This window comes from Molothrus aeneus, unplaced genomic scaffold (genome assembly GCF_037042795.1).
Source record: "Molothrus aeneus isolate 106 unplaced genomic scaffold, BPBGC_Maene_1.0 scaffold_19a, whole genome shotgun sequence".
Classification (NCBI taxonomy): Eukaryota; Metazoa; Chordata; class Aves; order Passeriformes; family Icteridae; genus Molothrus; species Molothrus aeneus.
This window is the reverse complement of record NW_027098863.1, coordinates 243,164-266,442: the sequence shown is the minus strand read 5'-3', so window position 1 is coordinate 266,442 and position 23,279 is coordinate 243,164. Positions and strand designations below refer to the sequence as shown.

Sequence of the window (23,279 nt, the reverse complement as noted above, 5' to 3'; positions counted from 1 at the left end):
ACACCGGGAGAGGCCCTACGGATGTCCTGAGTGTGGGAAGAGCTTCAAGACCAGCTATGAAGTGACTGCCCACCAGAGGAGCCACACGGGGGAATGGCCCTACGAGTGTGGGGAGTGTGGGAAGAGCTTCAGGACGAGCTCCCAGCTGAGTGCCCACCAGCGCATCCACAGCGGGGAGAGGCCCTATGAGTGTGCCTGGTGTGGGAAGAGCTTCTCCCAGAGGTCAGCCTTGACCCAACACCAACGCATCCAGCTGTTGTGTTGTCTGTGTAAGTTGGACTGTTCTGTTCCCCCTATCATGCAATGGTTCTGCCCTGGTTCTCCCTTTCCTCTTTTACTGCCAGTTATCCCAACTCCTCCCCAGTTGCCTTGGAGATTAATGTACCCTTTCTCAAATCCCTCCCCGGTGCCCTGTCCATCACTCGGCGCTCCCACCCTTCTCTCTAGAACTCTCTAGAAACTTTCAGCTAGAGCGTCGAGTGATTGGCTCAGGGGCCGGGGCCCCACCCTGAAGTTATCCCCATTGGGGTTTTCCCTAAGTCAATCTTTTGTATCCCACTCCCCTCTGAAACCCTATTTGTCCAAGGACTGACTCCTCCCCTGTGTCCCTCCCTCCTTATAAGCTGTTGCAAATTCCCCCTGGCTCTCTTCGGTTGTCGGTTTCCCCTGGGACCCAATAAACCTGGATTCACCACAGCTGGAGAGCGCTCTCTTATTTCTGCTGACTGTAGCCATAAGCCAAGCCACGTCCTGCCACAAGGTAACACTGCTGTCACGGCACAGAGCGTTTGCCTTAGGTGCTGTCCCGAACCACGGAGATCGGGATAGTGCCCCCCTACTGCTAGCGGTGCTGGACAGCCGGCCGGGACGTCCGAGAAGGACAATCAATCAATCTTCCTCCAGCTGGACCGCTTCATCCAGCACTGAGGGAAGCTGTGGGAGTGCTCCCAGGGTGGGAAGAGCTTTGTGTGCTGCTCCAGCTCCACAGCTCCATCCCTCATTGGAGGATCAGCACTGGATGATCCCCAGTGACCCCGTTGGGCAGAGCCCTGGTGATCCGTGGTGCTGCTGATTTGTGTTAGGAAGACACCTGGCTGGCTCCTGGCTCCCCGTGAGCACCTGGACACACCCACAGACCAACATCAGAAATCCATTGTGGAGAGCTGTCGCCCTGACTTTTGAAGATTTTTCTAAGCCTTCTGATGTTTACATTCTTGTAGCAAACTTTCTCACACACTTCCTGTAAATAACTTATTGTTTTGCATTCTTTTATGGAGGAGAAGAAATTTGATGGACTGTTGGTTTGTCCAGTGTCATTGGAGAGGTGGCACTGTCATCCTCCAATCCACTGTCACTTTTGGAAAACTATAAATGTTGGAATCTGGAAATAAACTTCCCCTTTTTCACCTTGAGAACAGTGGTTTGTGTGCTCGTGTTGTTTCATGTCCTATAGCGACATGGAGTAGATTTGTCGACTTCTGACCCCAGAAAAATCTCACTTCTTGCATCTTCCTGGTGGCATCAAGTAACACTGGATGGCCTTGGAGGTCTTCTCCAATACAAATCCATCATTTTAATTCTCTCTGCCCCACAGGCATCTTCTACAAGCAAATCGGGTCAGACTGGGGCAAAACCCATGATTTTGGAGACAGTGGGGTTGGAAAGCCCTCCAAAAAAGGTTCTTCCCACCCACCCAAGCACATGGATGCTCTTCTGGCAGGGACACATAAATCCTTTTGGTTTTGCCTTCAAACACAAAGGTTTCTGTTCATACCTTTGAAAGCCCTGAAATTGGGGTAAAAATCAAGACATTGAACTAAGGCTTGGATGGGCACATTTGGGGACACAGCCCTGGGTGGGGACCTGAGTTGGAAGTGGCCATGGACAGGGACATGGGGGGACACAGCCATGGATGGTGACATGGGAGGACATGATCATGGATGGGGACATGAACTGGGACAGCATCAAGGCCACCACCTGTGCCACCACAGTGCCACCAGCACCTTCATCTCTGCCATAGCGCTGCCTGATGCAGTTCCTGCCACCACGTCCCCCCTGCCACCATTGTGGTGTCCCAGCCGAATGTCACCACCCACCAGGGCAGGATGGGAACCTGTTCAGCTGGTGACAAGTGGCCCAGGAGAGAGTGACAGCCACCAGGGTGTCCCAGGGCCACTGCGCTCAGGGGATCCCAACCGCCCCTGGGGACAGGGCAAGGGTCAGTGTCACCCACAGGGGCCATGTGGGCCCATGCTGGGTGTCACTGGAGGCGTCCTGGTGGCAGCATCCCCACAGGTGTGGTGATTGTCCCCTGGTGTGTGTCCTGGTGGCATCATGTCCCTTACATGTTGATGACCCAAGTTACATCATCCTTGTTCTCCTCCCCATTTCTAGAATGTTCCCCACTCCCGCTTTCCTATTGGTTCCCGTTCCCTGCAGCTCCTCCCCTGAATCCCAGTTGGTTGTTGCCCTTTTGTCCCGCCTTTGCACCACCCTTGTTCCCTCTGCCCATTGGCCCTCAGGCCCAAAGTGCGCTGGTGTTTGCAGGGGTCCCAGGACAAGGGAAGAGACGAGAATCTTGACTCCATGTTGCAGAAGGCTGATTTATTATTTATGATATATATTATCTTAAAAGAAAATGATATATTAAAACTATACTAAAAGAATTGAAGAGAGGATTTCATCAGAAGGCAAGCAGGGAATAGAAAAGAATGATTACAAAAGCTCATGACTCTCAGAGAGTCCGAGCCAGCTGACTGTGATTGGCCATTAATTAGAAACAACCAACATGGACCAATCAAAGATGCACCTGTTGCATTCCACAGCAGCAGATAATTATTGTTTTTCTTTTCCTGTGAGGCTTCTCAGCTTCTCAGTTTCAGAAAATATCATGGTGACACCAAAGCTCCCCCTCCCTTGTCCCATATAAAACCCTGGACCCTGCTTTGTTCTTGGTTCTTGGTGCCTGGACCCCTCGGGTGTGTTGGCCCATAAAGCACCCCTGGAACTCCAAGCAGGGATCCCCTCCCGCCTGTTTTCCCCCCGAGCTGCAATCACCATCGGCCTGGTGCTCGTGGAGCCATCCCTTTCCTAGAGGAGACGCTCTGGGGAAGGCAGTGCCTGGTGCTGGGGATGGGCACTGGGGACTGCTTTGGGCTGGGGAGACTGAACTTCCTTCCAGGGGCTTCTCTGGGCCAGGGCTTGGATTTGGCCTGGAAACAGAGGGAAGGTTCCAGGAGGTTTTTGTTCCTGCCCAGAGCTGAGGCCTTTCCTGTTCCTCATCCTGCCCTGGCAGCGAGGGCTTGGGGAGCACCAGAAAGGGGCAGAGACGCAGCTGGGACAGTGACCTGACTTGACCCCAGGGCATTCCCAGACCATGTGGAAGAAGAATCAGTCTGGAAAGAGGGGGAAGAAGCAGAAAGGGGGGGATGCTGGCAGTGATGGCATTTGTGTCCCCAGGTCACCATTGCCTGGGGTGGACCCCTGCTCACCTGGGCACGGATGAACACCCACCTGCCCGTGGGAAGCAGGGAATGAATTCCTGGTTTTGCTTCCTTGCACAGCTTTTCCTTCCCCCATGGACCTGTCTGAGTCTGAGCCCAGGAGTTTGGGCTCTTTGTCTCTTTCACTGCCTGGATTCTCCCCCATGGGGTGCTCCCAGGAACTGGGCCTGAGGCCAGAGAAGGAGACAGGAGAGATGGAGCTGTGCACTGTGGCCATGGCAACAAGCAGGGCACCCTCAGCCCAGAAATAAAATCAGGCACAGAAACGGGCAGATGGGATTTTACACCCTTCCCTGCTGTTTGCATTTCCTGCAAGCTTTCTGCAGTGTTGCTGGCAATATTTTTGTACTTTTTCAGGTGATTTACACAGCACCTCACAGGACACACTCACAGGATCAGGAGAATTATGTGATATCCCATGGATTCATGTCCCTAGGAAATACCAAGGCTCTAGTTGATTAGTTACTGTTTGAGTCCAGAAGTGGGCAGTACAAACTTCCATTTTTCACTTTCAAGTGCTCATGGGGAAAGCACAGCAGATTCTTCCAGATCTCTGCACAATATTTGTTAGCTACATACAATAACAAATCTCATTTACATCGCTGCTCAACAGCTCAACATAAGGAACCCAAACTACTGGCCTATCCCTAAGACTACACAAAAAGAAGAAAACAAATCTATTTTGCTTCCCACTTCACCTGCATTTGGGATTTTTGATTTTGCACTATATTTTAACATGTACTTGTAGTTTTCTTGTTATGTCTAGGCTCTGAAGTAGGGTTTGTTGTTGTTGTGAAACCAAGATTAATCAAGGATTAATACAGAAATAGATGTTCTAATCTATCCTTGGACTTCTGCTGGTCCCTAGGAAGGCTGGTGGGTGATTTCTGTCTGTGTTCAAATATTTAAAGCAATAACAAATAGTCCCATACTTGATATTTCAGATAAACAATTTAATGGCATCTTAACATTGTTTTCACGATCTTATACCGTGCATCTTTTACTCCTTGTGAAGCTGAAATCTTTTTAAATACAAGCAATTCTACTGCAATTTTAGAAGTTTCAAAACCATTTTAACATACTGAAAACAAAACAGTCTAAAAAGACAGGTCTAACAGCCATTAAAATGCAGGAAAAAGCAAGAGGACTTCAGGTAAAAGAACATACATTTAACAGCAACATTTCTTTCACTATGTATTTATGTGTTAAGAAAAATGGAGTAAATTTAAAAGAACAGAAGTTCTTTAAAACCAGACTTTCTAATGCCAGAAACAGCTTTGAAACAACTTTCTATGCAGTTCTATTTATTTCAAAATTTCAAATTGGCCAATTTTTGTCCCAACATTTTGAAGCACAAGGGAGGAAAGGTGGAAAAGGCTCTGCAGGGGTTGCAGTTATAGATCTATAAAGTTCATATGTGTAAAGGAATGAACACATTATTGAACACACTGAGTATGACAGAAAAATGCAACAAAGCACTAACTCTGAGAGAAAAACAACCCTGCAAGCAATGCCAGGGCACTGGGTATTTCTGCATTTTAAGCAAAGAACTTTACAACATCTTTAATTTTCCTTTTCCTGTCCATTTTGGAGAGCGCAGTCCAGCCCGCCTCGCGCATTCTCCTCGTGGTTTTGAGTTTCAGAGCAGAGCCTGGAGATTTCACACTGGATGGAGCTGGGGTCCAGGAAGGAAAAGAAAGCCATCCTTTAGTTTCTGTAAACAATCTGATTAACTGCTTGCTTTAATCTTAGGAAAGGCTAACATACCTTTTTTGGTGCTGTGGAATGTAATTGCGAAGCTTGTGGATAATCTTTGTACAAATTTTTAAACATTTCTTCTTCCGAGAGTATGCTCTAATAAATGAAAAAGTTACTTACTCACACTATATTAAAAACTACTTTTTCTTTCCCCCTAAGGATATTAAACTATGAAAAATAAAAAAAATTAAGATGTCATTATGAGGCAAAACAGTTCAATAAAAAGAATGTTAATTATGTACATACAATTCCAGAAAGAACCAATCAATTAAAAATATACACATAAATATTGGCTTGAATGTGGAAGCCCAAACTGTTTATTTTCATTCTCAGAGCCAGCAGTGAGCACAAAGAAGTGCTCAGCACAGGATTTGCTCTCTGACTCTTACCAGGAGGTCAGTGTGCTCAGAGCTGTCTGACTGAGATTCCAGCTGCACAAGCACTTTCTGCTTTTTCCTGCTCCTCTGCTCTGAAGGCAGGTTTGTGCTTCTTCCACTGTGCATCTTATCCATTGGAGGAGTCTTTATAGCATATGTCTGGGAAAGAAAAGGTTTCTATTTTTAGATTTTATTTTATGGGGTAAGAATGGAATCTAAAGCCAAACTCAGGAGCCAGTTACAGTCTGAGTGTCCAAGAATTCACCTGAGAGAAATGGTGGAACTCTTCTCTTTCCATCCAAACATGAAGCAATGACCCAAACAAAGTGGGGTGGGGTGGAAATAGCATTTTTTATATTATTTTTGTTGCCAAATGAGGAGAATGAAGGGGAAGCTATGGAAGAGCTGAGTTTCATGGCACATTGTATTTCAGTTCTTCATGCTTATCTGCAGAAATTCAGGTTATTCTGAACTGTAGCCACTACATGTGGACCATATCAAACATCAAAGAAAATGGGAACAAACAAAACTGCAGGGAAAGGCTTTCAGAGAAAGATTGATAGCTATATCAAGATTGGTGTTACTTAAAATAGTCTTTTCACGAGAAGTTAAACTGAGAAGCATTGAATGGTCCAGTGCAGTCCTTTTTTAGACAGATAACATCAAAGTGGTGCTGGATTCCATTGCTCCAATATGAAACCCACAAGTGAACTCCTGACAGGGAAGAAGGGTAAGTTCTGCAGTCAGGACTACTTTGATACTTTGACCATTTTTACAGCTAGATCAGCTTTGTTCTCTTCCATAGAGGAAAAGTGCCTTTACAAATGGACACTTTTAAGACTGAGTAAAACAATTCCAGAGACATAAAAAAATCAACAACGGAGCAAGAAAAATTACACAGTGGGAGCCCTTCCAGAAACTGCTGTCCAATATCTCCATGGAATGGTAGGACCCTTTAAAATCCCTTCTTATCCCAGGGGAAAAAAAAATCATCTACAGAGAAGTAAGAAATACAGGCAGAAAAATGCAACAAGAAAAATTCACTGTTAGGAGCTACAAAACTTCAGTGTTGGACTGCCCAAGGGGCTTCCTGCACTGAAGGAGATATTTTTTATTTTTACCTTTTTTATTTTAGGAATATAATTTGGAGACTTTCTATTTTTACATGAGTAGATTCACTGTATAGATCTAAACAAGGTTTAGGAGTCTCAGGAACATAAATTTTTATTTTCTATAATTTAAAAAGTTTGAAGTCCAAAGCATTGCAGTGTCTTTTGTTGAATGCAAGTAAATTATCATGGCACTTCAATTGATTCTACACATATAAACACTACCAAATTCTAAAAGCAATTAAAAAGTTGAAGTTACCTTGTGTTTCTTTTCACTTTCAGGAATCATACTGCGAGAGTGCTCTTTTACAAGATTCTCCTACAAAAGAATTATGTGACAGCAAGGAAATATTTCTTTGAATTCAGTTGTTAAAAATCTCCTTGGTGTAATTACAGAGCACAGTCTATAATCACAGACTGTTACAAAGCTCACACAAAAATATGACCAGGTTTAGCACAACCCCAGCATTCAAAAGTCACTGAAAAACCCCTACAGTTTAGGGAACTTTTTTGCTTTAGCTAGTTAAAATTAACTAAAATAAAGGAGAGTTTTGTTTTGTTGTTAATTTATATATAATCTATAATCACAGAGTGTTACAAAGCTCACACAAATATATGACCAGATTTAGCACAACCCCAGCATTCAAAAGTCCCTGTTTTTCTGTTCAGTTTCATTTCTTATCCAACTCCTCCCACAGCACAAGCCCAGGCCACACCTCTCACCCCCACTGCTCAGTGAATAAAAAACTCCACCTTTTCTTCAATTTCTGCTTTCAGTTGTTCCTTAAGGGAGGCCAGTTCACTTTTCAAACATGACAGCTCATTTTCCTACAAACCATTAAATAAAGCACAGGGTTAACTATGCACAGCCCAGAAAAAAGAAAACAGTCCCAAGTGAGACAGTAATTAACAGGGACACTCATTAGATACACAAGAGAATTCTATTTGCTTTTCAGCCCTATACTTGAAGCTTTGCTTTAGCTTGTTTAAAAAAGACTGAAGCACTGTAAGAAACAGGAACTTGATCAGAAATGTTCAAGGTAAGACCTTAAAACACTTGGGAGAACAGGGGTGAGAGGGCACAATCGAAATATTTAAAACAAAAGTTTCCTATTCCAAGTGGGAAGTCAGAGCATGACACACTGTCTGGAAGAGCAGACACAAACACACTGCTACTCCAATTCATTTTTAGAAACACTTGGAGTTTTTAGTGCCCAGAATAAGATCTGCTGCAGCAGCTTGGGTGGGACTGCTACTGGTAAAAATTAAAACCACACTGGAAAGGTTCCCAGAGAACTGTCTCTGGTGGGAAAGACCCCAGAGCACAGCAGGAAAAAGAAACTCTCTAAGCAAACTGAAAAAAGATTTTTAGAAGTCACAAACTGACTGAAGATCACATCTTTTGTCTCTCTGTGCTGTCGGTGGGCAAGAGGGAGGGATTGGGAAAAAAGGTGTTTTAAAGGTTTAGTTTAATTCTCATTACCCATTTTTAATCCTATTAATAATAAATTTTTGATGCTATTTAAGTTTGAATCTGCTTTACCCTCAAAGTGTTTTTCTCCTAATCCTTATCTCAACTTGAATTTTTCTTTCCCCTCCTCTGCTCAACTACAGCAGAGAAAAATGAGTGAATGTTTTTTTTGTGTGTGCCTGGCCCTTAGCCAGCATAAAACCACTACACAAGGACATCAGCCCCTTCACTGAATTACTGAACATTGGAAAGTACTCCTTACCAGTGCTCTTGCTGATGAGAACTGCTTTTGCTGTTTCATTTTATATACTTTTAACTCTGCATCTTTTTCTTCAACCATTTTATCATATTCATTCTGGGTTAAAAAAACCAAACCAACACCAAACTCAAAATATGTGACTAAATGTTACAATTATAGAGTTATCCAGTCTTAAAACATCATTTCTTTCAAACCAGGCTCTTAAGATTCAGAAAGAAAAGATTCATTGATGCTTCTGCAGAAACTGTAAAACAGAAAATGCTCAATTCAAGTATTATTTTGTGGACTGGCAGAGAGTGCTTGATTTCTGTGCAGCAATATGGGCGCAGCACTAAGAGCCAGCTGTGCCATCTTTATTAATGTATCTGCTAAAGATATTGCAAAATAGAGGAACAGAAAGGAAAACTAAAATGTGTCAGGCTAAACTGCTGACAGTCACTAAGGCATCTCAGAGAAAGAGCCAAACTGATACTGAAAAATATTGCACTCAGATGGTATCAAAGGAAGCCTGAATTGAAAAAAATCTAAAAATCCCAGAAGTTTAGATGAATGGAATTTATCTGCCCACAGGAATCTTTTGAAAATCTTCAAATGAATTTGATTTTAGATGATGCAAAGTCCAGCATGTGTTCAGCTTCCTTTTCCCAGATTCAGGCCTGATTCTGCTTTGGAAAGGTCATGAACGTGGTATCACAAGTTATAAACATGCTATTAACATGGTATCACACACTGCAAACCACAGCAAGCAGGAAAATCTCTTCCCTTGTGCTTTTCCATCAGTGCCATCATCTCAGTTATCTTGTGCTGACATCTGGCATCAGTTTCTCTCTGTATCATTGCTGTTTCATCACAAAGCAACCTCATCTTTTCTACCTGTCAGTAATAAATTGCATTTCATTCATCAACATAACCATATATTTCTTTTTAATCTTAATTTCTTCTTTCCCCTGTGGGTGCAAAGTTTGCAGTCCCACTTGGGCTTTATTTGCTTTTAAGATCCCTTTCAAATCCCTCATCTTTTCTGCAGATTGTTAAAATGGGCAAGATCAAAGGTACAGCCATGGCAGGCAAGTTCACTTCAAACCAAAAGGCCATTTCAAGCACTCTGCCCTAACATTTCTTAGCATTGCCATCAAAAAAAAAGTGTGGGCAGAAAAATACTAATATGGGAGAAGTTATAATCTAATTTAACTATGCTGACTTTATACCAAGGGTGGAATTTCTTTGAACTATATCTTGAAAGCAAGAAGTTTTAATGGAGTTCTTATTTTCAAAGACATACTGAAATACGTCAGCCTAAGCACCTCATGTACTAAAGCTTTGCTCACAGGCATACACAAATTCCATTCATGTCTGAAATGGAAGAGCAAGGACTCTGGCCAATAAAGCTTCATAAAAACATTTTAAATTAAAAAAATTAAATTGCAGTAAAAATTAACACCTCTCACCTCTTCACGAAGTTTATTTTCATTTCCTTTTCTTGTTTCTATGTCTTTTTGATAGATGTCAACTGCTTCCTTATGTTGCTTGTTCATATTTTCCATCTCTAACTGCAATTTATTCACCTTTTGAGAATGCAGAATTGCTGCTGTTATTTGTTTAGGAATTACTGTGTTAATGATTTTTTCTTACCTCTTGTTTTTGAGCACAAACACACTGTTACTGTTCAGGTATATGATTAAAGTGTTTCCTATTTAAAAGTTCAGCTTTTTTTTTAATAAAGAGTTGAACTTTGGCCTGAAGTGAGTTAGAAAATACTCAAAGAAAGAATGGCAACAGCCCAGTGGGGAAGACTGCCCTAAGCAGTCACCCTAAATGCTGTGAATGCCTCAGAAAAAAACAAATACAGATGGAGATTTGATTCCCTCTCTTGTAAATCTGTATCAGATTTTCACAGCTTTTATGGTACATTTTTCTCCCAGCTGTGCATTTTGATTACAGTTTTTCCTTTTAAGTTTATCATATGAATATCCTCAAAAAAGTCCACTTTTCTTCAAGTGCAGTACCCAAAGCTGGACACAATATTCCCATCAGAGGGATTGCCACTGCAGAACACATTTAAAGAACAGCCTTAAAAAAGTAATATATATATACATATATGTATATGTCTTTTAAATGCTTTTCTGTTACAATGAGGTTGCTGAACCCTGTTCAGTCCACTATCAAGAAAAGAAAAAAAAAAGGAACAGATTAGAAACATCATTAATTGCAATGTGAATCCATCTCTTAAATGTCCAACAGTCAGTGCCCAATGATTAAAAATGGAAGCATCTTCTAAAAACTGTGAGCTCATTCCTGCAAAGTCTGTATCCCAGATCCCAAAGCAGCTCAGAACGTATTGAACAAGTATTATCATTACTTACAGTGGGGCTTAAAAACACTCACCTCATCTTCTACATGATGTTATTTAGACCTACCTTCCCTTCATAAGTATTGCTTTTCTTGCTTTCTGCAGTAAGTTTCTTTTGCAGCACCTTATTCTGTTGAAATAAAACAAAACAAGCACTGTACCTTAATAAGTAAATAGAATTATGTAATGGTTTAACTGCACCAAGAAATTCCAGCTCTCATCAGGCAAATAACTCTCTGTTGTGCAGCTCAGGTTCCAGAACAATTCTTCAAACAAATGAATGTTCAACTAATTTCTGTGATAATTACTGTTTCTTCATGACCTTAAGAAAGGCTCCTCCTGAGCAAGAGCAGGGAATAACAAATGAGGTGCAGAATGGGAATTACAACTAAGATGCTGCTGACAGAAGGTGTGAAGATGTCATGACAAAAAATACAAGTTCTCTATTTTTACAGTGAAGTTACTACAGTTTGTGCCAGTGCAGAATTATTTTCTACAAGTGGTAACTGAGATACTTATTACGAGTACAAAAATAACACCATGCACTAAATGAAAAAGAGTAGAAGTTTATTAAAGACATTATTTTTGTAATTGCTCTTTTCAAATTAAGGCACATTTAACAAATCAAGTGATTCCTGAGATGACTCCCTAATTTGCTCAGGGTTAGGATAAGAAAGGAGAATTTTTAAATTACATAGGTGTATCTAAAGATATCACAGCAGACACAAGCCTGCTGAAAAGGCAACCCAAAATATAATGTGTTTATGTATTGTGAAATTAAAATCTCTACCCACCTCCTGCTGCAACTCTTCAATGCATTTGGTTTTATTTTCCACCTGCTGTTACAATGAAATTCTGAAATTTGCTAAAAAACCCAGGTTGCTTTGAACCAACAGAAAGAAAAGTAGGAAAAGATGTTCCAGCTAAGCCAAGGAAAATACATCCTAACCTGGACTATTGCAATGCAGCTGTGAAACATGGGAGCTGCCTGTCTATTGAACTGGTGATACAGAGAGTAACTCTTACCCAGTTTTGCCTTGTCACATTTAATCCATAACCTTCACCTTCCATTTTCATTTCCTTCTCACCTGAGATGTCTAATGCACAACAAGACAGCTCCTACTATGTAATACAAAATGATGGCAAACACTGTTCCTGCAGCAATTAGTATTTCTAATCTGAGAAAATTTCTACTTGGCCAACAGCAATTCTGAATAGTTTCTGTTTAGCTATATAAGCTAGAAAAAACATTAATCAAAACATCCCAGAAAGCAGCATTTGAACCCAAATAACTATTTGAGTCTACTTCCTTTAACAATATCAGTTATTAATATTTGTTTTTACTTGCCTTAGCTGGCTATTTGCCTCTTCTAGATTTTCAACTAACTGCTTTGTATTTTCTTCTTTTTTCTTACTATCCTAAATAAAGACCCATGTGTCAGCAAAGAAATAAAATTCAAAGTGACTTCTTAAAAAATTCAAAGACATCCAAAGCACACTGACCTGCCTTGCTCACAAGTGTAAATACACTTCCTTTCCAACTCAAACACAAAAAACAGCTCAGGTACTCTGCAGACCAAGTCATGTTGCAGCTCATCATCTAATTTGTAAAACCGAGTAATTTGTCCAATTGAGTATTGTCCTTTCATGAAACCTGGAAGTTTACAACTTGCCTCTTGTTGTTCTTGCAGTTTCTTGACTTCTGCAGCCACAGCATTTTTCTCTTGTGCTGTTTGTTCTTTCTCTAGTGAAAGCTTACTGAGATACACTGTTAGTTGTTCATTCCTTAACCTAATTTCAAACAAATGGCCAAGAGGAATAAGAAGATGCATTTTGAAATCTCCTTTTAAATTAAACATACCCGTTATCAAGTCTTATTCCATGCTGAAAGAAGTCCAGGCCTTTATCTACAAATAGAAGCTTTGCAGCAGAGTCAGAGAGATGTAAAAAGGTGACAGAAGAAGGAAAGAAAGAAAATCAGAGTCAACTTTTATATAAATCTAATGGTTAGTGAAGATGATGTAGTTCAAAGCAAGATTAACCATGAATTCAGAAACTGTCTCTTCTTGTTAAATAAGTCAAAGAGATATGGAACAACTACATATGCCATAGAATACATACAAATAGAGAAAGTGGAATTTAGAAATGTAAGTCTGGAATTAATGGCATATATGTGGTTCAAAAGTTTGATTAGAAAACAATCCTAGTTCATTTCACTGTGGATTAAAGCAACTCCACCAAAACTAATTAAATATTGTATTTTCAAAATGGTCATACGCCTCTTGTTCAAGATCTGTTTTCAGAGTCACAAGCTGCTTTAAATAATCTTGTTCCTTCTCAGCTGTACTTGTCAGCTGTGCTTTCAAATCCTGGAATTCTTTCTGCAAAATGAAGAGTTTTGAGTCTACATGTGCAAACTCCAACTGCTGGAGGTTATCAGACATGAACTAAGAGCACGAGGCTTTCAGGAGAACCCAACAACATCCATGTCATGGATTATCCAGGTTGGATCTTTCCAATCTCTGCTGGGATCTGGAAGTGCTGTGAGACAGTGAACTGTGACACCAGTGCTGTTCATGTCTGTCCCTGCTGTGAGTTTAATTACCTGGTCTGCAAAATTAGGGTGGGACACTGCTCTGGGTGCTGTTTCTTATGCATAAACTTGTGTACAAGTCATGATGTGCAACTTCACTATTTCTAAAATATGTTACTATTGCCCTACTTCAGACCTCTCTCATCTGGAGAGCATTTTCATTGCTCTCTCCACATTTTTCTCTCTCTGCATATTTTCTACAGTAGCCTCAAGACTCTTCTTCAGTCAAAGTCCTCCAATTTGCCCATTTTAGAAAATGAGTGAAACTCAGTTCAGAACACTCAATGCACAGATGAGAACAACAAGCAAACACAGTGAAATGCACACCTGATTTCCCACTATCTTAACTTGAGTTGATATGGATTCTTGTTAGGCTTGTAAATCTAAAATCATAATGAAAAGAAACCTCTGTTCAGAGTGTATTTCATATAGCTGAGACTTCTGTGACAGAAAATGGGCCTGTGTCACAGTACAGCAGGGTTCACAGAGGCCAGAGCTAATTACCTTCCTGTAAGGAAGAACAAAGGGGAAAACTTTATATGCAGAGGGAGTGGCATTTGAATGGGCATGAACAAAGAAGGAAATAACCAAAAACCTTGAGAAGGAAAAGCAAAAACATGGGAGACAAGAAAAACCAAAAGCACAGGAGACAAGAAAAACAGTGGCAATAAAGAAGTTCTTTAAAGAAAACACTGAAATTGTGTGTGAGAAAGTTTAGTAGAAATGTTAAGGTAGACTAGATGGTGTTTATTTATGACATTTAAGATACTTACAAAGCAAGAGGAATTTCATATGAAGAGCAAATGCCATGAGATTAATAAAATGAACATTTACCAGAGTTTCTGACAGCTCTTCAAGTTGCACTTCTTTATCACATTTTACTTTAGTCATCTCTTCTACAGCACATGGAATGTAAAATTAATGGAACAGAAATGATTTTTCATATTTAGCAGGCAGTATAAAACATTTACCCCTTTGCAATACCCAGTTCTCAAAACTTGTTGGATTAAGTTAAGAAGCTGAAAAACTAATTTATGACTTAATCTAAATGTAGACTTGAAAAATGATTCAGACATTAGCAAATCTCTATCTGAAGAGAAACTAAATATTTATCTTAAATAAAGTTTAGAGCCTTTCTATGTTTTCCACAATTATAGCTTCAAATAAACCATGGACTGTTAGACTAGAGTATTCTGCAAGTATTGATGCACCTGCATTGTTCCAGAAAAAAATCTGAACTGCTGAAGGTACCACATGGATATGCTGAGATAGGAAACCAGTTGTTACTGACTTCCAAATGGTTTCTCTGTGCACATTGACAGTGCTGGTATTTTTTGCAAGTTCTCAGCAGCAAGGCAGAGCTCTTACTCTGGGGACTAAGGAGCACATCCCTAGAAAGCACAGGACATCACATTTATGATATTTAAAGACAACCCCTGCCAGCATCATTCCACTTCCAGCACGGGGAGGGTCCCAGAAACCTCAATGGGAGGGTTTTATCTCTGCTACAGAAGTCACTCCTGGCACCTGCAGTGCTGCTGCTCTTAGCTGGAAACCAAAATTACCTCCAGAAGAATTCATGCAGGAATGGTCTCACTATTGGAGCTCTGCACAGCACTGCCCTTTGGCTGCTGCCAGTACCAATGACCCCCAAAGAAAAGGGATCAGCTGAGTCAAAATAAATTCAGGCATTCCTGATAGGTACCGGTACTGTAAAATCATTTCTCCACCTACTAGAGACAGTCCATTTCCACACAACAGCAGAAAGCACTTTTATTACTGCCTGGCTCATTTTCTGCCTTTCTACAAGCCTTACCCAGTTCAGCAGATTTCTTTTGGAGCTCCAAGGTAAGCAGCTTGGAATCATCTTCATATTTCTTTAATCTAAGAAAATGGTAAATTAAAAACCCCAAATGTAGGGTACAAAGCACTCACTGCATTTGAAACTTCAAGGACAATAAGACAAAGTCTTAGCACAAGCACTTTAAGAACATTTACCTTTCAACAGGCAGATGATCTATCTGCCTGCAGCACATATCAAATTACACTTTTACAACCTCAGAACAGTAGACATAAAAGTAAACAAATATATACCTACAGAAATCTCTATTTCTTAAAGCCAGAATTATGAAAGTTGGAGGGGGCAAAAATTTACTTTTTATAGACCAGTATCAACTATCACCAACAAAAAAATTTACATTCAATTCTCTGCATTTAGACCACTGTGTGGAAAAAACCTCCAAATTTCAGCTTCATTTCCAATTGTTCTTGATTTTGTCATAGACTGCAACCTGTAAGATCACTCTTGGAATTGCAACTCATTAATTTACCTATTTTGCTCTTCTTGCAGCAAGCTTTTCAAATTGGCAACAGAAGTCTCAAACTCCTCTGTCAGGGCTGCAAGCAAAGCCTTCATTTTTTTACATTCTTCCTCCTGCTCATCCTTTTCTCCAGTAACCTGAATTAATGTTTTCACTCTAGTCTGGAGCTCAGTTTCCAAGTTCTTTTGAGTAACCTTCAAGACATGAGATCATTTCTAAACATGTTTTGGAACAAACAGCTACAGCTGTTTCATGTCTAAAGTATCCATAATTATTTATGCAAATACTCCTCTAGTCTATTTCTACTGTAAAACTATAAGCAAGGGGTACCTCTGCCTTTTGCAATGACATTTTAGCCTCTTCCAGCTCTGCCCTCAAATGTTCTTTACTGACCTGGGATTCCTTTAACATTTCTTCATGATGTACTAAACAAAAAAAGATGTTAATATTTTTAAAAATAGGATATTTACTAAAAAGTACTGCTAAAAATGGAAAATTACATACATTTAAAGAATTTAACACAGAGCAATGGAACTGACATCATATACTATAAAATAATAGATAAAACTTGAATATAGATGGCTTAAAAGTATTGAAAATCAAGTTCTGAAAAGTAAGTTTCCTCAGTGACATCTGCCTGACTGTAAATTTGCAAAACTGAAGCAACATATTTTCCCTTTCCAATCTTCCAAAGCTCTCAGTGCTTGACTCACCCTAAAAACGACCCTGCCAGTCCTGCTCCCACATGAGCAGCTCCTGCTCCAAACAAAAATAAGGCCTTCAAGGCCCCAAAATTCTGCTGCCAACCAGCAACAGAATAAAACCATCATGACCCTGTTTCCTATGCTTCTATAAACAATTACATCTCATAAATAAACAATCATAAACAATTACATTTAAATTCTATAAACAATTACATTTAAACACAGCAGGCAGAACTCTTACATTTTGCTTCCATTAAGTCAGCAATCTTATTTTGTGACGTCTGCAGCTGAGCCTTGATGTCTTTTATGACATCATCTTTTTCATCTCTCTCTATGGTGAGAGCTGAAATCTAGAAAAATGCAAGAAATATCATCATGAAGTCTGGAAAAGGGACAGATGTTAATTTTCATTTGTACCCCAGGTATGATAAGCAGACATTTTGCTGTCATTCAAGTTAGATTAGATAAGATAGATAGAGAGATAGACAGATAGACAGACAGACAGACAGATAGAAAATATTTGGCTAGATATAATCTTAGCCAAATATTGATCAAGTCACATTACTCTAAAGAAAAAAGTTCTCCAATTCAAAATGAAACCATAAGTTCCAGTAGACTAAAGGTACTGAAACATCACTAAACTTAGCAGAGTTTGACTTAAATGCAGCGTCAGATGTTATTTTGTCTTTTTTACTAATACCCAGAAACACTTCTTGGCTCTTGCATTGCCCCTTTAGTCACAAACAAAGCTCTACATATGAGATGGTAAAATGAGCAAACCTGCTTTTCCTTTTGACTGACTTCCAGTTTGCATTCTTTTTCAAACTTGTCCACTTTTTCTGCTTCTTCTTTTACTTTTGAGATACAGTAACATCCACAGTTAACATTCTAGCTGAAATATACTCCAAGTTCAATACAACTTGCACTTTAAGATTGCTTGGAATTGTACAGCTGTACCTTTTGTTTCCCAGGAGTAATTGTTGAGGCAATGTTTGATTTTATAATCAAAATACAAACAGAAAAGAGCATGTGAAAATGAAACAGGAACATACCAGGCTATACATACAGAGAGAGAGCATTTAGCTAAAGTTTCTGTAGCTATACACTAGTGCATTATCATTTAAATCAACCAACTATGTGAAATAGGTATTGATCTCTAGACTGTACTTCACAGACAAAACTTCAATGTTGAGTGACAGTTTGAAAAATAAAGTTCCAAATTTGGCCCAGTGGAACAGCAACAGAAGGGGCCAGGCAGTGAACAAAGGCTGCATGAATAAAAGAGGGTCCCAGTGTCTCAGGGTGACCTGCTCACCATTCCAGCCCTTCACATCTGTCTGCCCTGACCCTGCATGTGGAACACAAGCTATGAAGTACAAAATTGAGCCAGCTGCATAAACACAATAAACTGAATTCTCACATTTGAAACTCATTTCCGATCTGTCGTTCTCTGCTTGCACACGAAGCTCTTCAAATGCCGCTGTCATTCTCTAAAACCAAAATTTAATATCTGAAGTTCAATACTGGAAACCCTGGAACTTCTCCAGGGGCTGCTGCCCACCTCAGCCATTCTGAGGAACCAGCAGGTGGGTGAAACAGAGCCCAAAAAGAAGCCAGAAGTTGTGGCAGTGACCCAGCACTAAGCACCCATCCCACAGATCACAGGGATCCACATCCCACACACTGCTGCACTTTCTCCATTGAATGTGTTTTATGGAACACAAAAATCATTCTTGAAAAGGGATTGAAAACCCAACTTCCTGCATCACACACGACATGATACCCACACATGATGGATACAAACAGTATCCCAACATAAACATGGAACTCAGCTCAGCTCACATAACTCACATTCCTTTCATCAAGCTTGGTCACTTACTTCTATGTTGCTATGAAGTTCCTCATACAATTGTATTGTTTCTGCCTTTTCCTGTTCATCTATCAAAGCAAGAACATATGAGAAAGTTTTTCTTTTGAACAAGAATGCCAGCTGTCCAAGTCATTATACTTAATCAGCATAATGAATTAAAAAAGGAATTACCAGCTCCATTCTTATTAAATAAGTCCTTATGAAACATGGTGCCAAAAGTTACAGAATCTAGGGAAAATGTGTAGTTCATTGAAACATTAAGCAAGCTCAGCTTTTAAATTTCCTTCCTAAGATACTTTTTTCTGTGAAAGGTGTAATTCTGGATCAGTTGATGTGACCATATTAATTATTATAGTATTAATGCTGTTGAATAATAATGTATCAACACTGTTAGTATTTCTAAACTGTAATCTAGGGTTTAGCACTGAATTTCTTCCTATCAGCAGATACCTATAACCACAGAGCTGTCATTGGAAAATTGCAACACTCCATGTCCATATTTTCCTTCTTTCACTTTTGTAATTGATACTATTTTTTTCCTAAGAAAACAATTAAAAAGAGAACAGTAAAAGAAACAGCTATCAAAAAAGAACAGTCCATCTATATACAAGTGTTTCTAGAATTAAGGCTAAAAAGAAATCGACACTTCTTAAGTATCCAGGATCAAGTTAGTAAAATTCTAATGATTAGAATAACAATTCTAAATTGCATATAAGGTACAACTTCCAATCAAGAACATATTTTAAAACCTTAAGAATTTAAACTTCATTAAGTTGTCCAACTGTCTTGGCTTCTTCAGTTGCATGAGAAGAATTCCAGTTACTCATTGTACCTTGGGGTTAAGACCTTTTCTCCCCATAAATGTGTGATGGCTGAAAACAGGAAATGTCAGCTCTGGAAATTTGTTAGAGAGTGCTGGGAATTTAGAGTAGATTCTACTGCCTAAAAACAGGCATGAAGTGTCACTTCTTATGTCTTAATACATTCCCAGTGTGTGGGTGGCCCTGCAAACCTTCAATGGGCTGAGCAGCCTTGAGGAGCCCTGCCCTGCTCTGGAGCGGCTGCCAGGGCCAGTCAGGGCTGTGGGCACGGCCTCAACCCTGGGTCACTGTTTGGGCACCCAAAGAGCTCCCAGGCTGGCACCTTTCAGCAAACAATTCCACTGGCTTCAAAAGCCCTCTGCATTCAGCATTACACACCAAAAGTCTGTTAGACCTGGGGCTTCACTTCCAATTTTGTGAGCCACTTAAAATTCACTTTTCACTCTGAGAGCCACATCCAGTCGATCCCAACTGGAGAACTTCTCTGAACAGCACGAGAAATTTCTTCTTCTTTCTTCTGTTTGTGAATTTAGAGCAAGCTAGAAGTACATTTACTCTGATCAATAAAAGCTAAAAAAGCATTTACGTTTGCTGGTCTTCTCTGTGAAGCGAGTGCAGGTTTGAACCAAAGGTACGTGTGCTTACAGTGGTACTGTAAGAACTACTGTCAATATGCTTTTGCTTTGTGTGATTCGTCAAAAAACTTTTCAAGTAAGTTGTAAAATTAAGTTCTTTGTCTGCTGCCTGGGATGTGAGCTGCTGGCATCTTCCCATTGTCATCACCGTGTAATGAGACTGATGCTGGAAAATAAAACAGCTCAAGGCAGTTCCTCAGCAGTCCCGTCCCGTTTGTGATTTGTACACAGACCCCGGCCGGCGATAGAGCCCTGCTCGCTCTCTGGCCTCAATTACCCACATCAAACGCGGACTTACAGCACAGAGCGGATGCTCGAGAAGATGATTCCCTTCAGTTTTGATAAAAAACAACAACAAAAGTCTTTGAAATTCAAACCGAAGATGTATGTGCATATGCCACTCCAGGCATACGCACAGAAATGAGTCCAGCGCAGGAGCCGTCCCGGCCCATGCAGGGGCAGGTGTGTGTGTGCTCCAGCTCAGGGCTCTGCCGGGCACTCCCCGGGCCCAGCACTGTCCCCGTGTCCCCGGCGAAGGGCCCCAGCGCTTTCCCCCTGTCCCCTCCTCAGCCGCGGCCTCCAGAGCAGCACAGCCCGAGGAGCGGCCGGGGAGGGGGGGTTTGGGGCCGTCCTCAGCGGCCCCGCGGCCGAGCGCTCACCTGGGATCTGCCTGCAGACACCTGCCCAGCGCTCAGGCGCGGCGGCATGAACAATTTAAAGCGGTTTTCCTTCTCCATAGCTCCGATAAAAGGGCGGCCAGGGCTGCCCCAGCTCCCGGCGGCCGCTGAGGGCGGGCGCGAAGGGCGGGAAGCGGCAGCGGCCCCTCAGCGCGGGGGCGGGGGCGCCGCCTAGCGGAGCTCGTGGGGCACGGCCCGGGCACGGCCCGGCCGGACAGAGCGGCGGCCGCGGGGCCATCGGCGGGGCCATCGGCGGGGCTTGCTTGTCGCCCGTGGACGCCAGAGAGGTCTCGGGGCAGCCCGGGGGCCCGGGCGGGTTGGCGATGTCGCCGTGGTCGCCGGCCGGGGACAGCACATCGGGACTTTGGCCGTGACGGGGAAGGCGGGAGAGGTCTGAGGGGAAGGGGAGGTCCCGCCTGTACAGGGAATAACTGGGGGAGCCCAGTCCTCCTGTGGGAAAAATGCAATTTTATGATTGGCTTTTCGCAAATATTCAAATGAATATTATATGTGTTATGTCAGAAAGTTATGCTGTATTAATTTTCTTAAGTAATGTGTTAAATCTAGTTTTAGCTTATAACATAATGTTAAAATAGAAGCTATGCTATGTGAGATACTTTTTTTTTTTTAAAGAAAGGACTTGCAGCGAGACAGCAGCCACAGGACACCTAAATCTTTCAGAGAAAGAGAATTTATTGCTTTCCTATCAGAGGAAACGAACTTCTTCCTGCCTGCTCAGCCCTGAAGACGCCGTCAGGATTCAGAGGAAGAAGTTGACGCTGAACAGACTCCTTGGTTTGAATGGAATTTATGCATCATGTATGAGGTGTATGAATATGCAACAGGTTATTGTTTTTAAGGGTTAATCCTCTCTTAAAGTGTGTCTTTTTTCAGGCTTCTTTTGCCCAGAAAAAGGTACCCAGATGTCCATAACTCTTTGTTTGTATTGTCTCATATTGTCCTAATCCAAATTATCCAAGTTATTATTACTCTACTTATACTGCTCTTTTCCTAACCATTTTAATACTATTAAACTTTTAAAAATTTAAAAAAAAGTGATTGGCGTTTTTCACATCCTGTGACCCCCCAGTGTTGTAAATGTCTCCCCCAGAAACATCAGTACATGGGATGTTGTGTCTTGGGCACTGTGTGAAAAACACCAATCACTTGTTTTTAAAATTTTAAACATTTAATAGTAATTAAATTGTTATAAAAACAGTAATATAATTAAAGTAATAAAAATTTGGACAATTAGGACTTAGGAGAATACGAGACAATAAGAACAAAGAGTTACGGATGGTAAGTACCTTTTTCTGGGCAAAAGCATTGTGATGGTTGGTGGCCATGGAAAGCTGCCCTGGGCCCCTTGCTCAGGGCTGGTGTCAGTGCCCAGAGCCAGAGGGGATCCCTTGCTGGGGGCTGTGCCATGGCCACCTGCCCTGTGCCGCGCTGGCCGCTCAGGAACCAGGAACCAGCAGCCAAGGGCACTGCCAGGGCCAAAGGCCAGGTCAGCCAGACAGAAAGGGGCAGGGCTGGGCACTGTTTCCATGGCAACCGGCACTGGGGGGGACACCTGGGTCACCTGGCCTGGCAGCTGCCATGGAAAGCCCTGGCAGGCACTGAGGGCACAGCCCCTGGCACTGAGACACTGCTGGGCCGGGTGCTGAGCACAGGGCTGAGCACGCAGAGATGGTTTTGTTCTTGCTGAGCTGCAGCACAGCCAAGGCCTGTCCTGCCCCTCTTCCAGCCACGCTGGGGAGGGGCTGGGGCTGCGGGGGAGCTTGGCAGGGGACACAGCCAGGACAGGTGACCCCAACTGACCCCGGGCACAGCCCAGAGCAGAGCACATCATGCTCAGGCTATGAAGGGGGGAACAAGGAGGAAGGGGGGATTTTGGAGGGAGGCTTTTTGCCTTCCCAGGTAACACTTAGGCAAGAGGGGGCCCTGTTTCACCAGTGGGCAGGGTCACTACCAAAGACACAGACACCAACTGAAGGAATTGTGGCATTTATATCATGCACAGCTGCAAAGAATGACAAAAGGATAAGCTCAGCAAAGCACATCATCATTAGCAAAGAATTACAAAAGAAGCTCAGCAATCCATCAGAACTCATCATTACATTTTGATGACTAACCCCTTGGTCAAACACTAGAGGTGTTTGTGGCAGACAAAGATTCTGGCTGATTATCAAGGTACACCTTACAGACATCAGTAGTACTTTGGTGACACCGTTCTTCATTCTTTTTTCTCAATCTCATTGGAGTTAGAAACAAGAATTCTGTTGTCCATGGAGCTGGCACCTTTTTAATTCCATAATAATGCCCCCAGGCCCTTTGCTGTTCAGCTTTACCATGTTGTCTGGGGCTAACAAGGCTTGGGGGGCCCTTTGCCCTCTGGCTGGAAGGGGCCGGGTCCCAGTCCCTGAGGGGCTCCCAGGCTCCTGGATGCAATTCCTGTGCAAGTCCCTCAGTGTCACAGCCGCCTTCCCATGGAGCCCCGTGGATCAGAGCATTTGCCAAAGGGGCCCTTGGGGCAAACAGGGAGATTTGGTCTGGCAACATGTATAAAACAATATCCTGTCAGATCTACTTGTTCTCACACACAATCCTTGGCTGCAGGGACACATTCCCATTGTTCCTGCCCAGGTTTCAGGACTCCGAGTTGTCTTTCCCAGGAGCTGCTCCTTCAGCTGCCTCGGGAGGGCCATTTGGCCTCCGGACCCACACTCTGGCTCCATTATTAGGACTGCTGCATCCAAACCCTTTATCTCCACAAACGGTGGTTATTGGAGCTGGAGCTCCTTTTTTCACAATCATTCTCAAAATTGCAA

General features: G+C 42.0%; 1 protein-coding gene across 1 annotated transcript; it reads right to left on the bottom strand.

Moving 5' to 3' along the window:
* Nucleotides 1–4,435: 4,435 nt before the first annotated feature.
* LOC136569695 (synaptonemal complex protein 1-like) lies at nt 4,436–20,223 on the bottom strand. Its single transcript, XM_066570058.1, has 22 exons — nt 20,184–20,223; nt 19,723–19,776; nt 18,325–18,383; nt 17,866–17,935; nt 17,226–17,299; nt 16,687–16,795; nt 16,072–16,166; nt 15,751–15,935; nt 15,237–15,304; nt 14,255–14,316; nt 13,105–13,208; nt 12,327–12,618; nt 11,622–11,663; nt 10,895–10,957; nt 9,926–10,042; nt 9,242–9,350; nt 8,481–8,575; nt 7,501–7,575; nt 7,007–7,066; nt 5,651–5,797; nt 5,271–5,357; nt 4,436–5,178 (listed from the first exon to the last, which is right to left on the bottom strand). The coding sequence occupies exons 1-22, from the start codon at nt 20,221–20,223 to the stop codon at nt 5,164–5,166; spliced, it is 2,022 nt and encodes a 673-aa protein (XP_066426155.1). The 3' UTR covers nt 4,436–5,163.
* Between the last annotated feature and the right edge of the window lie 3,056 nt (nt 20,224–23,279).

Excerpts from the sequence above, each read along its gene's own strand:
- LOC136569695 (XM_066570058.1), bottom strand. The coding sequence starts at position 20,223 with ATGGGCCGGGACGGCTCCTGCGCTGGACTCATTTCTGTGC. Across the intron at positions 10,958-11,621 it reads TTGAAGAGTTGCAGCAGGAG|AATAAGGTGCTGCAAAAGAA; the intron begins GTGGGTAGAGAT and ends TTATTTCAACAG. Across the intron at positions 7,067-7,500 it reads AAGCAGAAATTGAAGAAAAG|GAGAATCTTGTAAAAGAGCA; the intron begins GTGGAGTTTTTT and ends ATTCTTTTGTAG.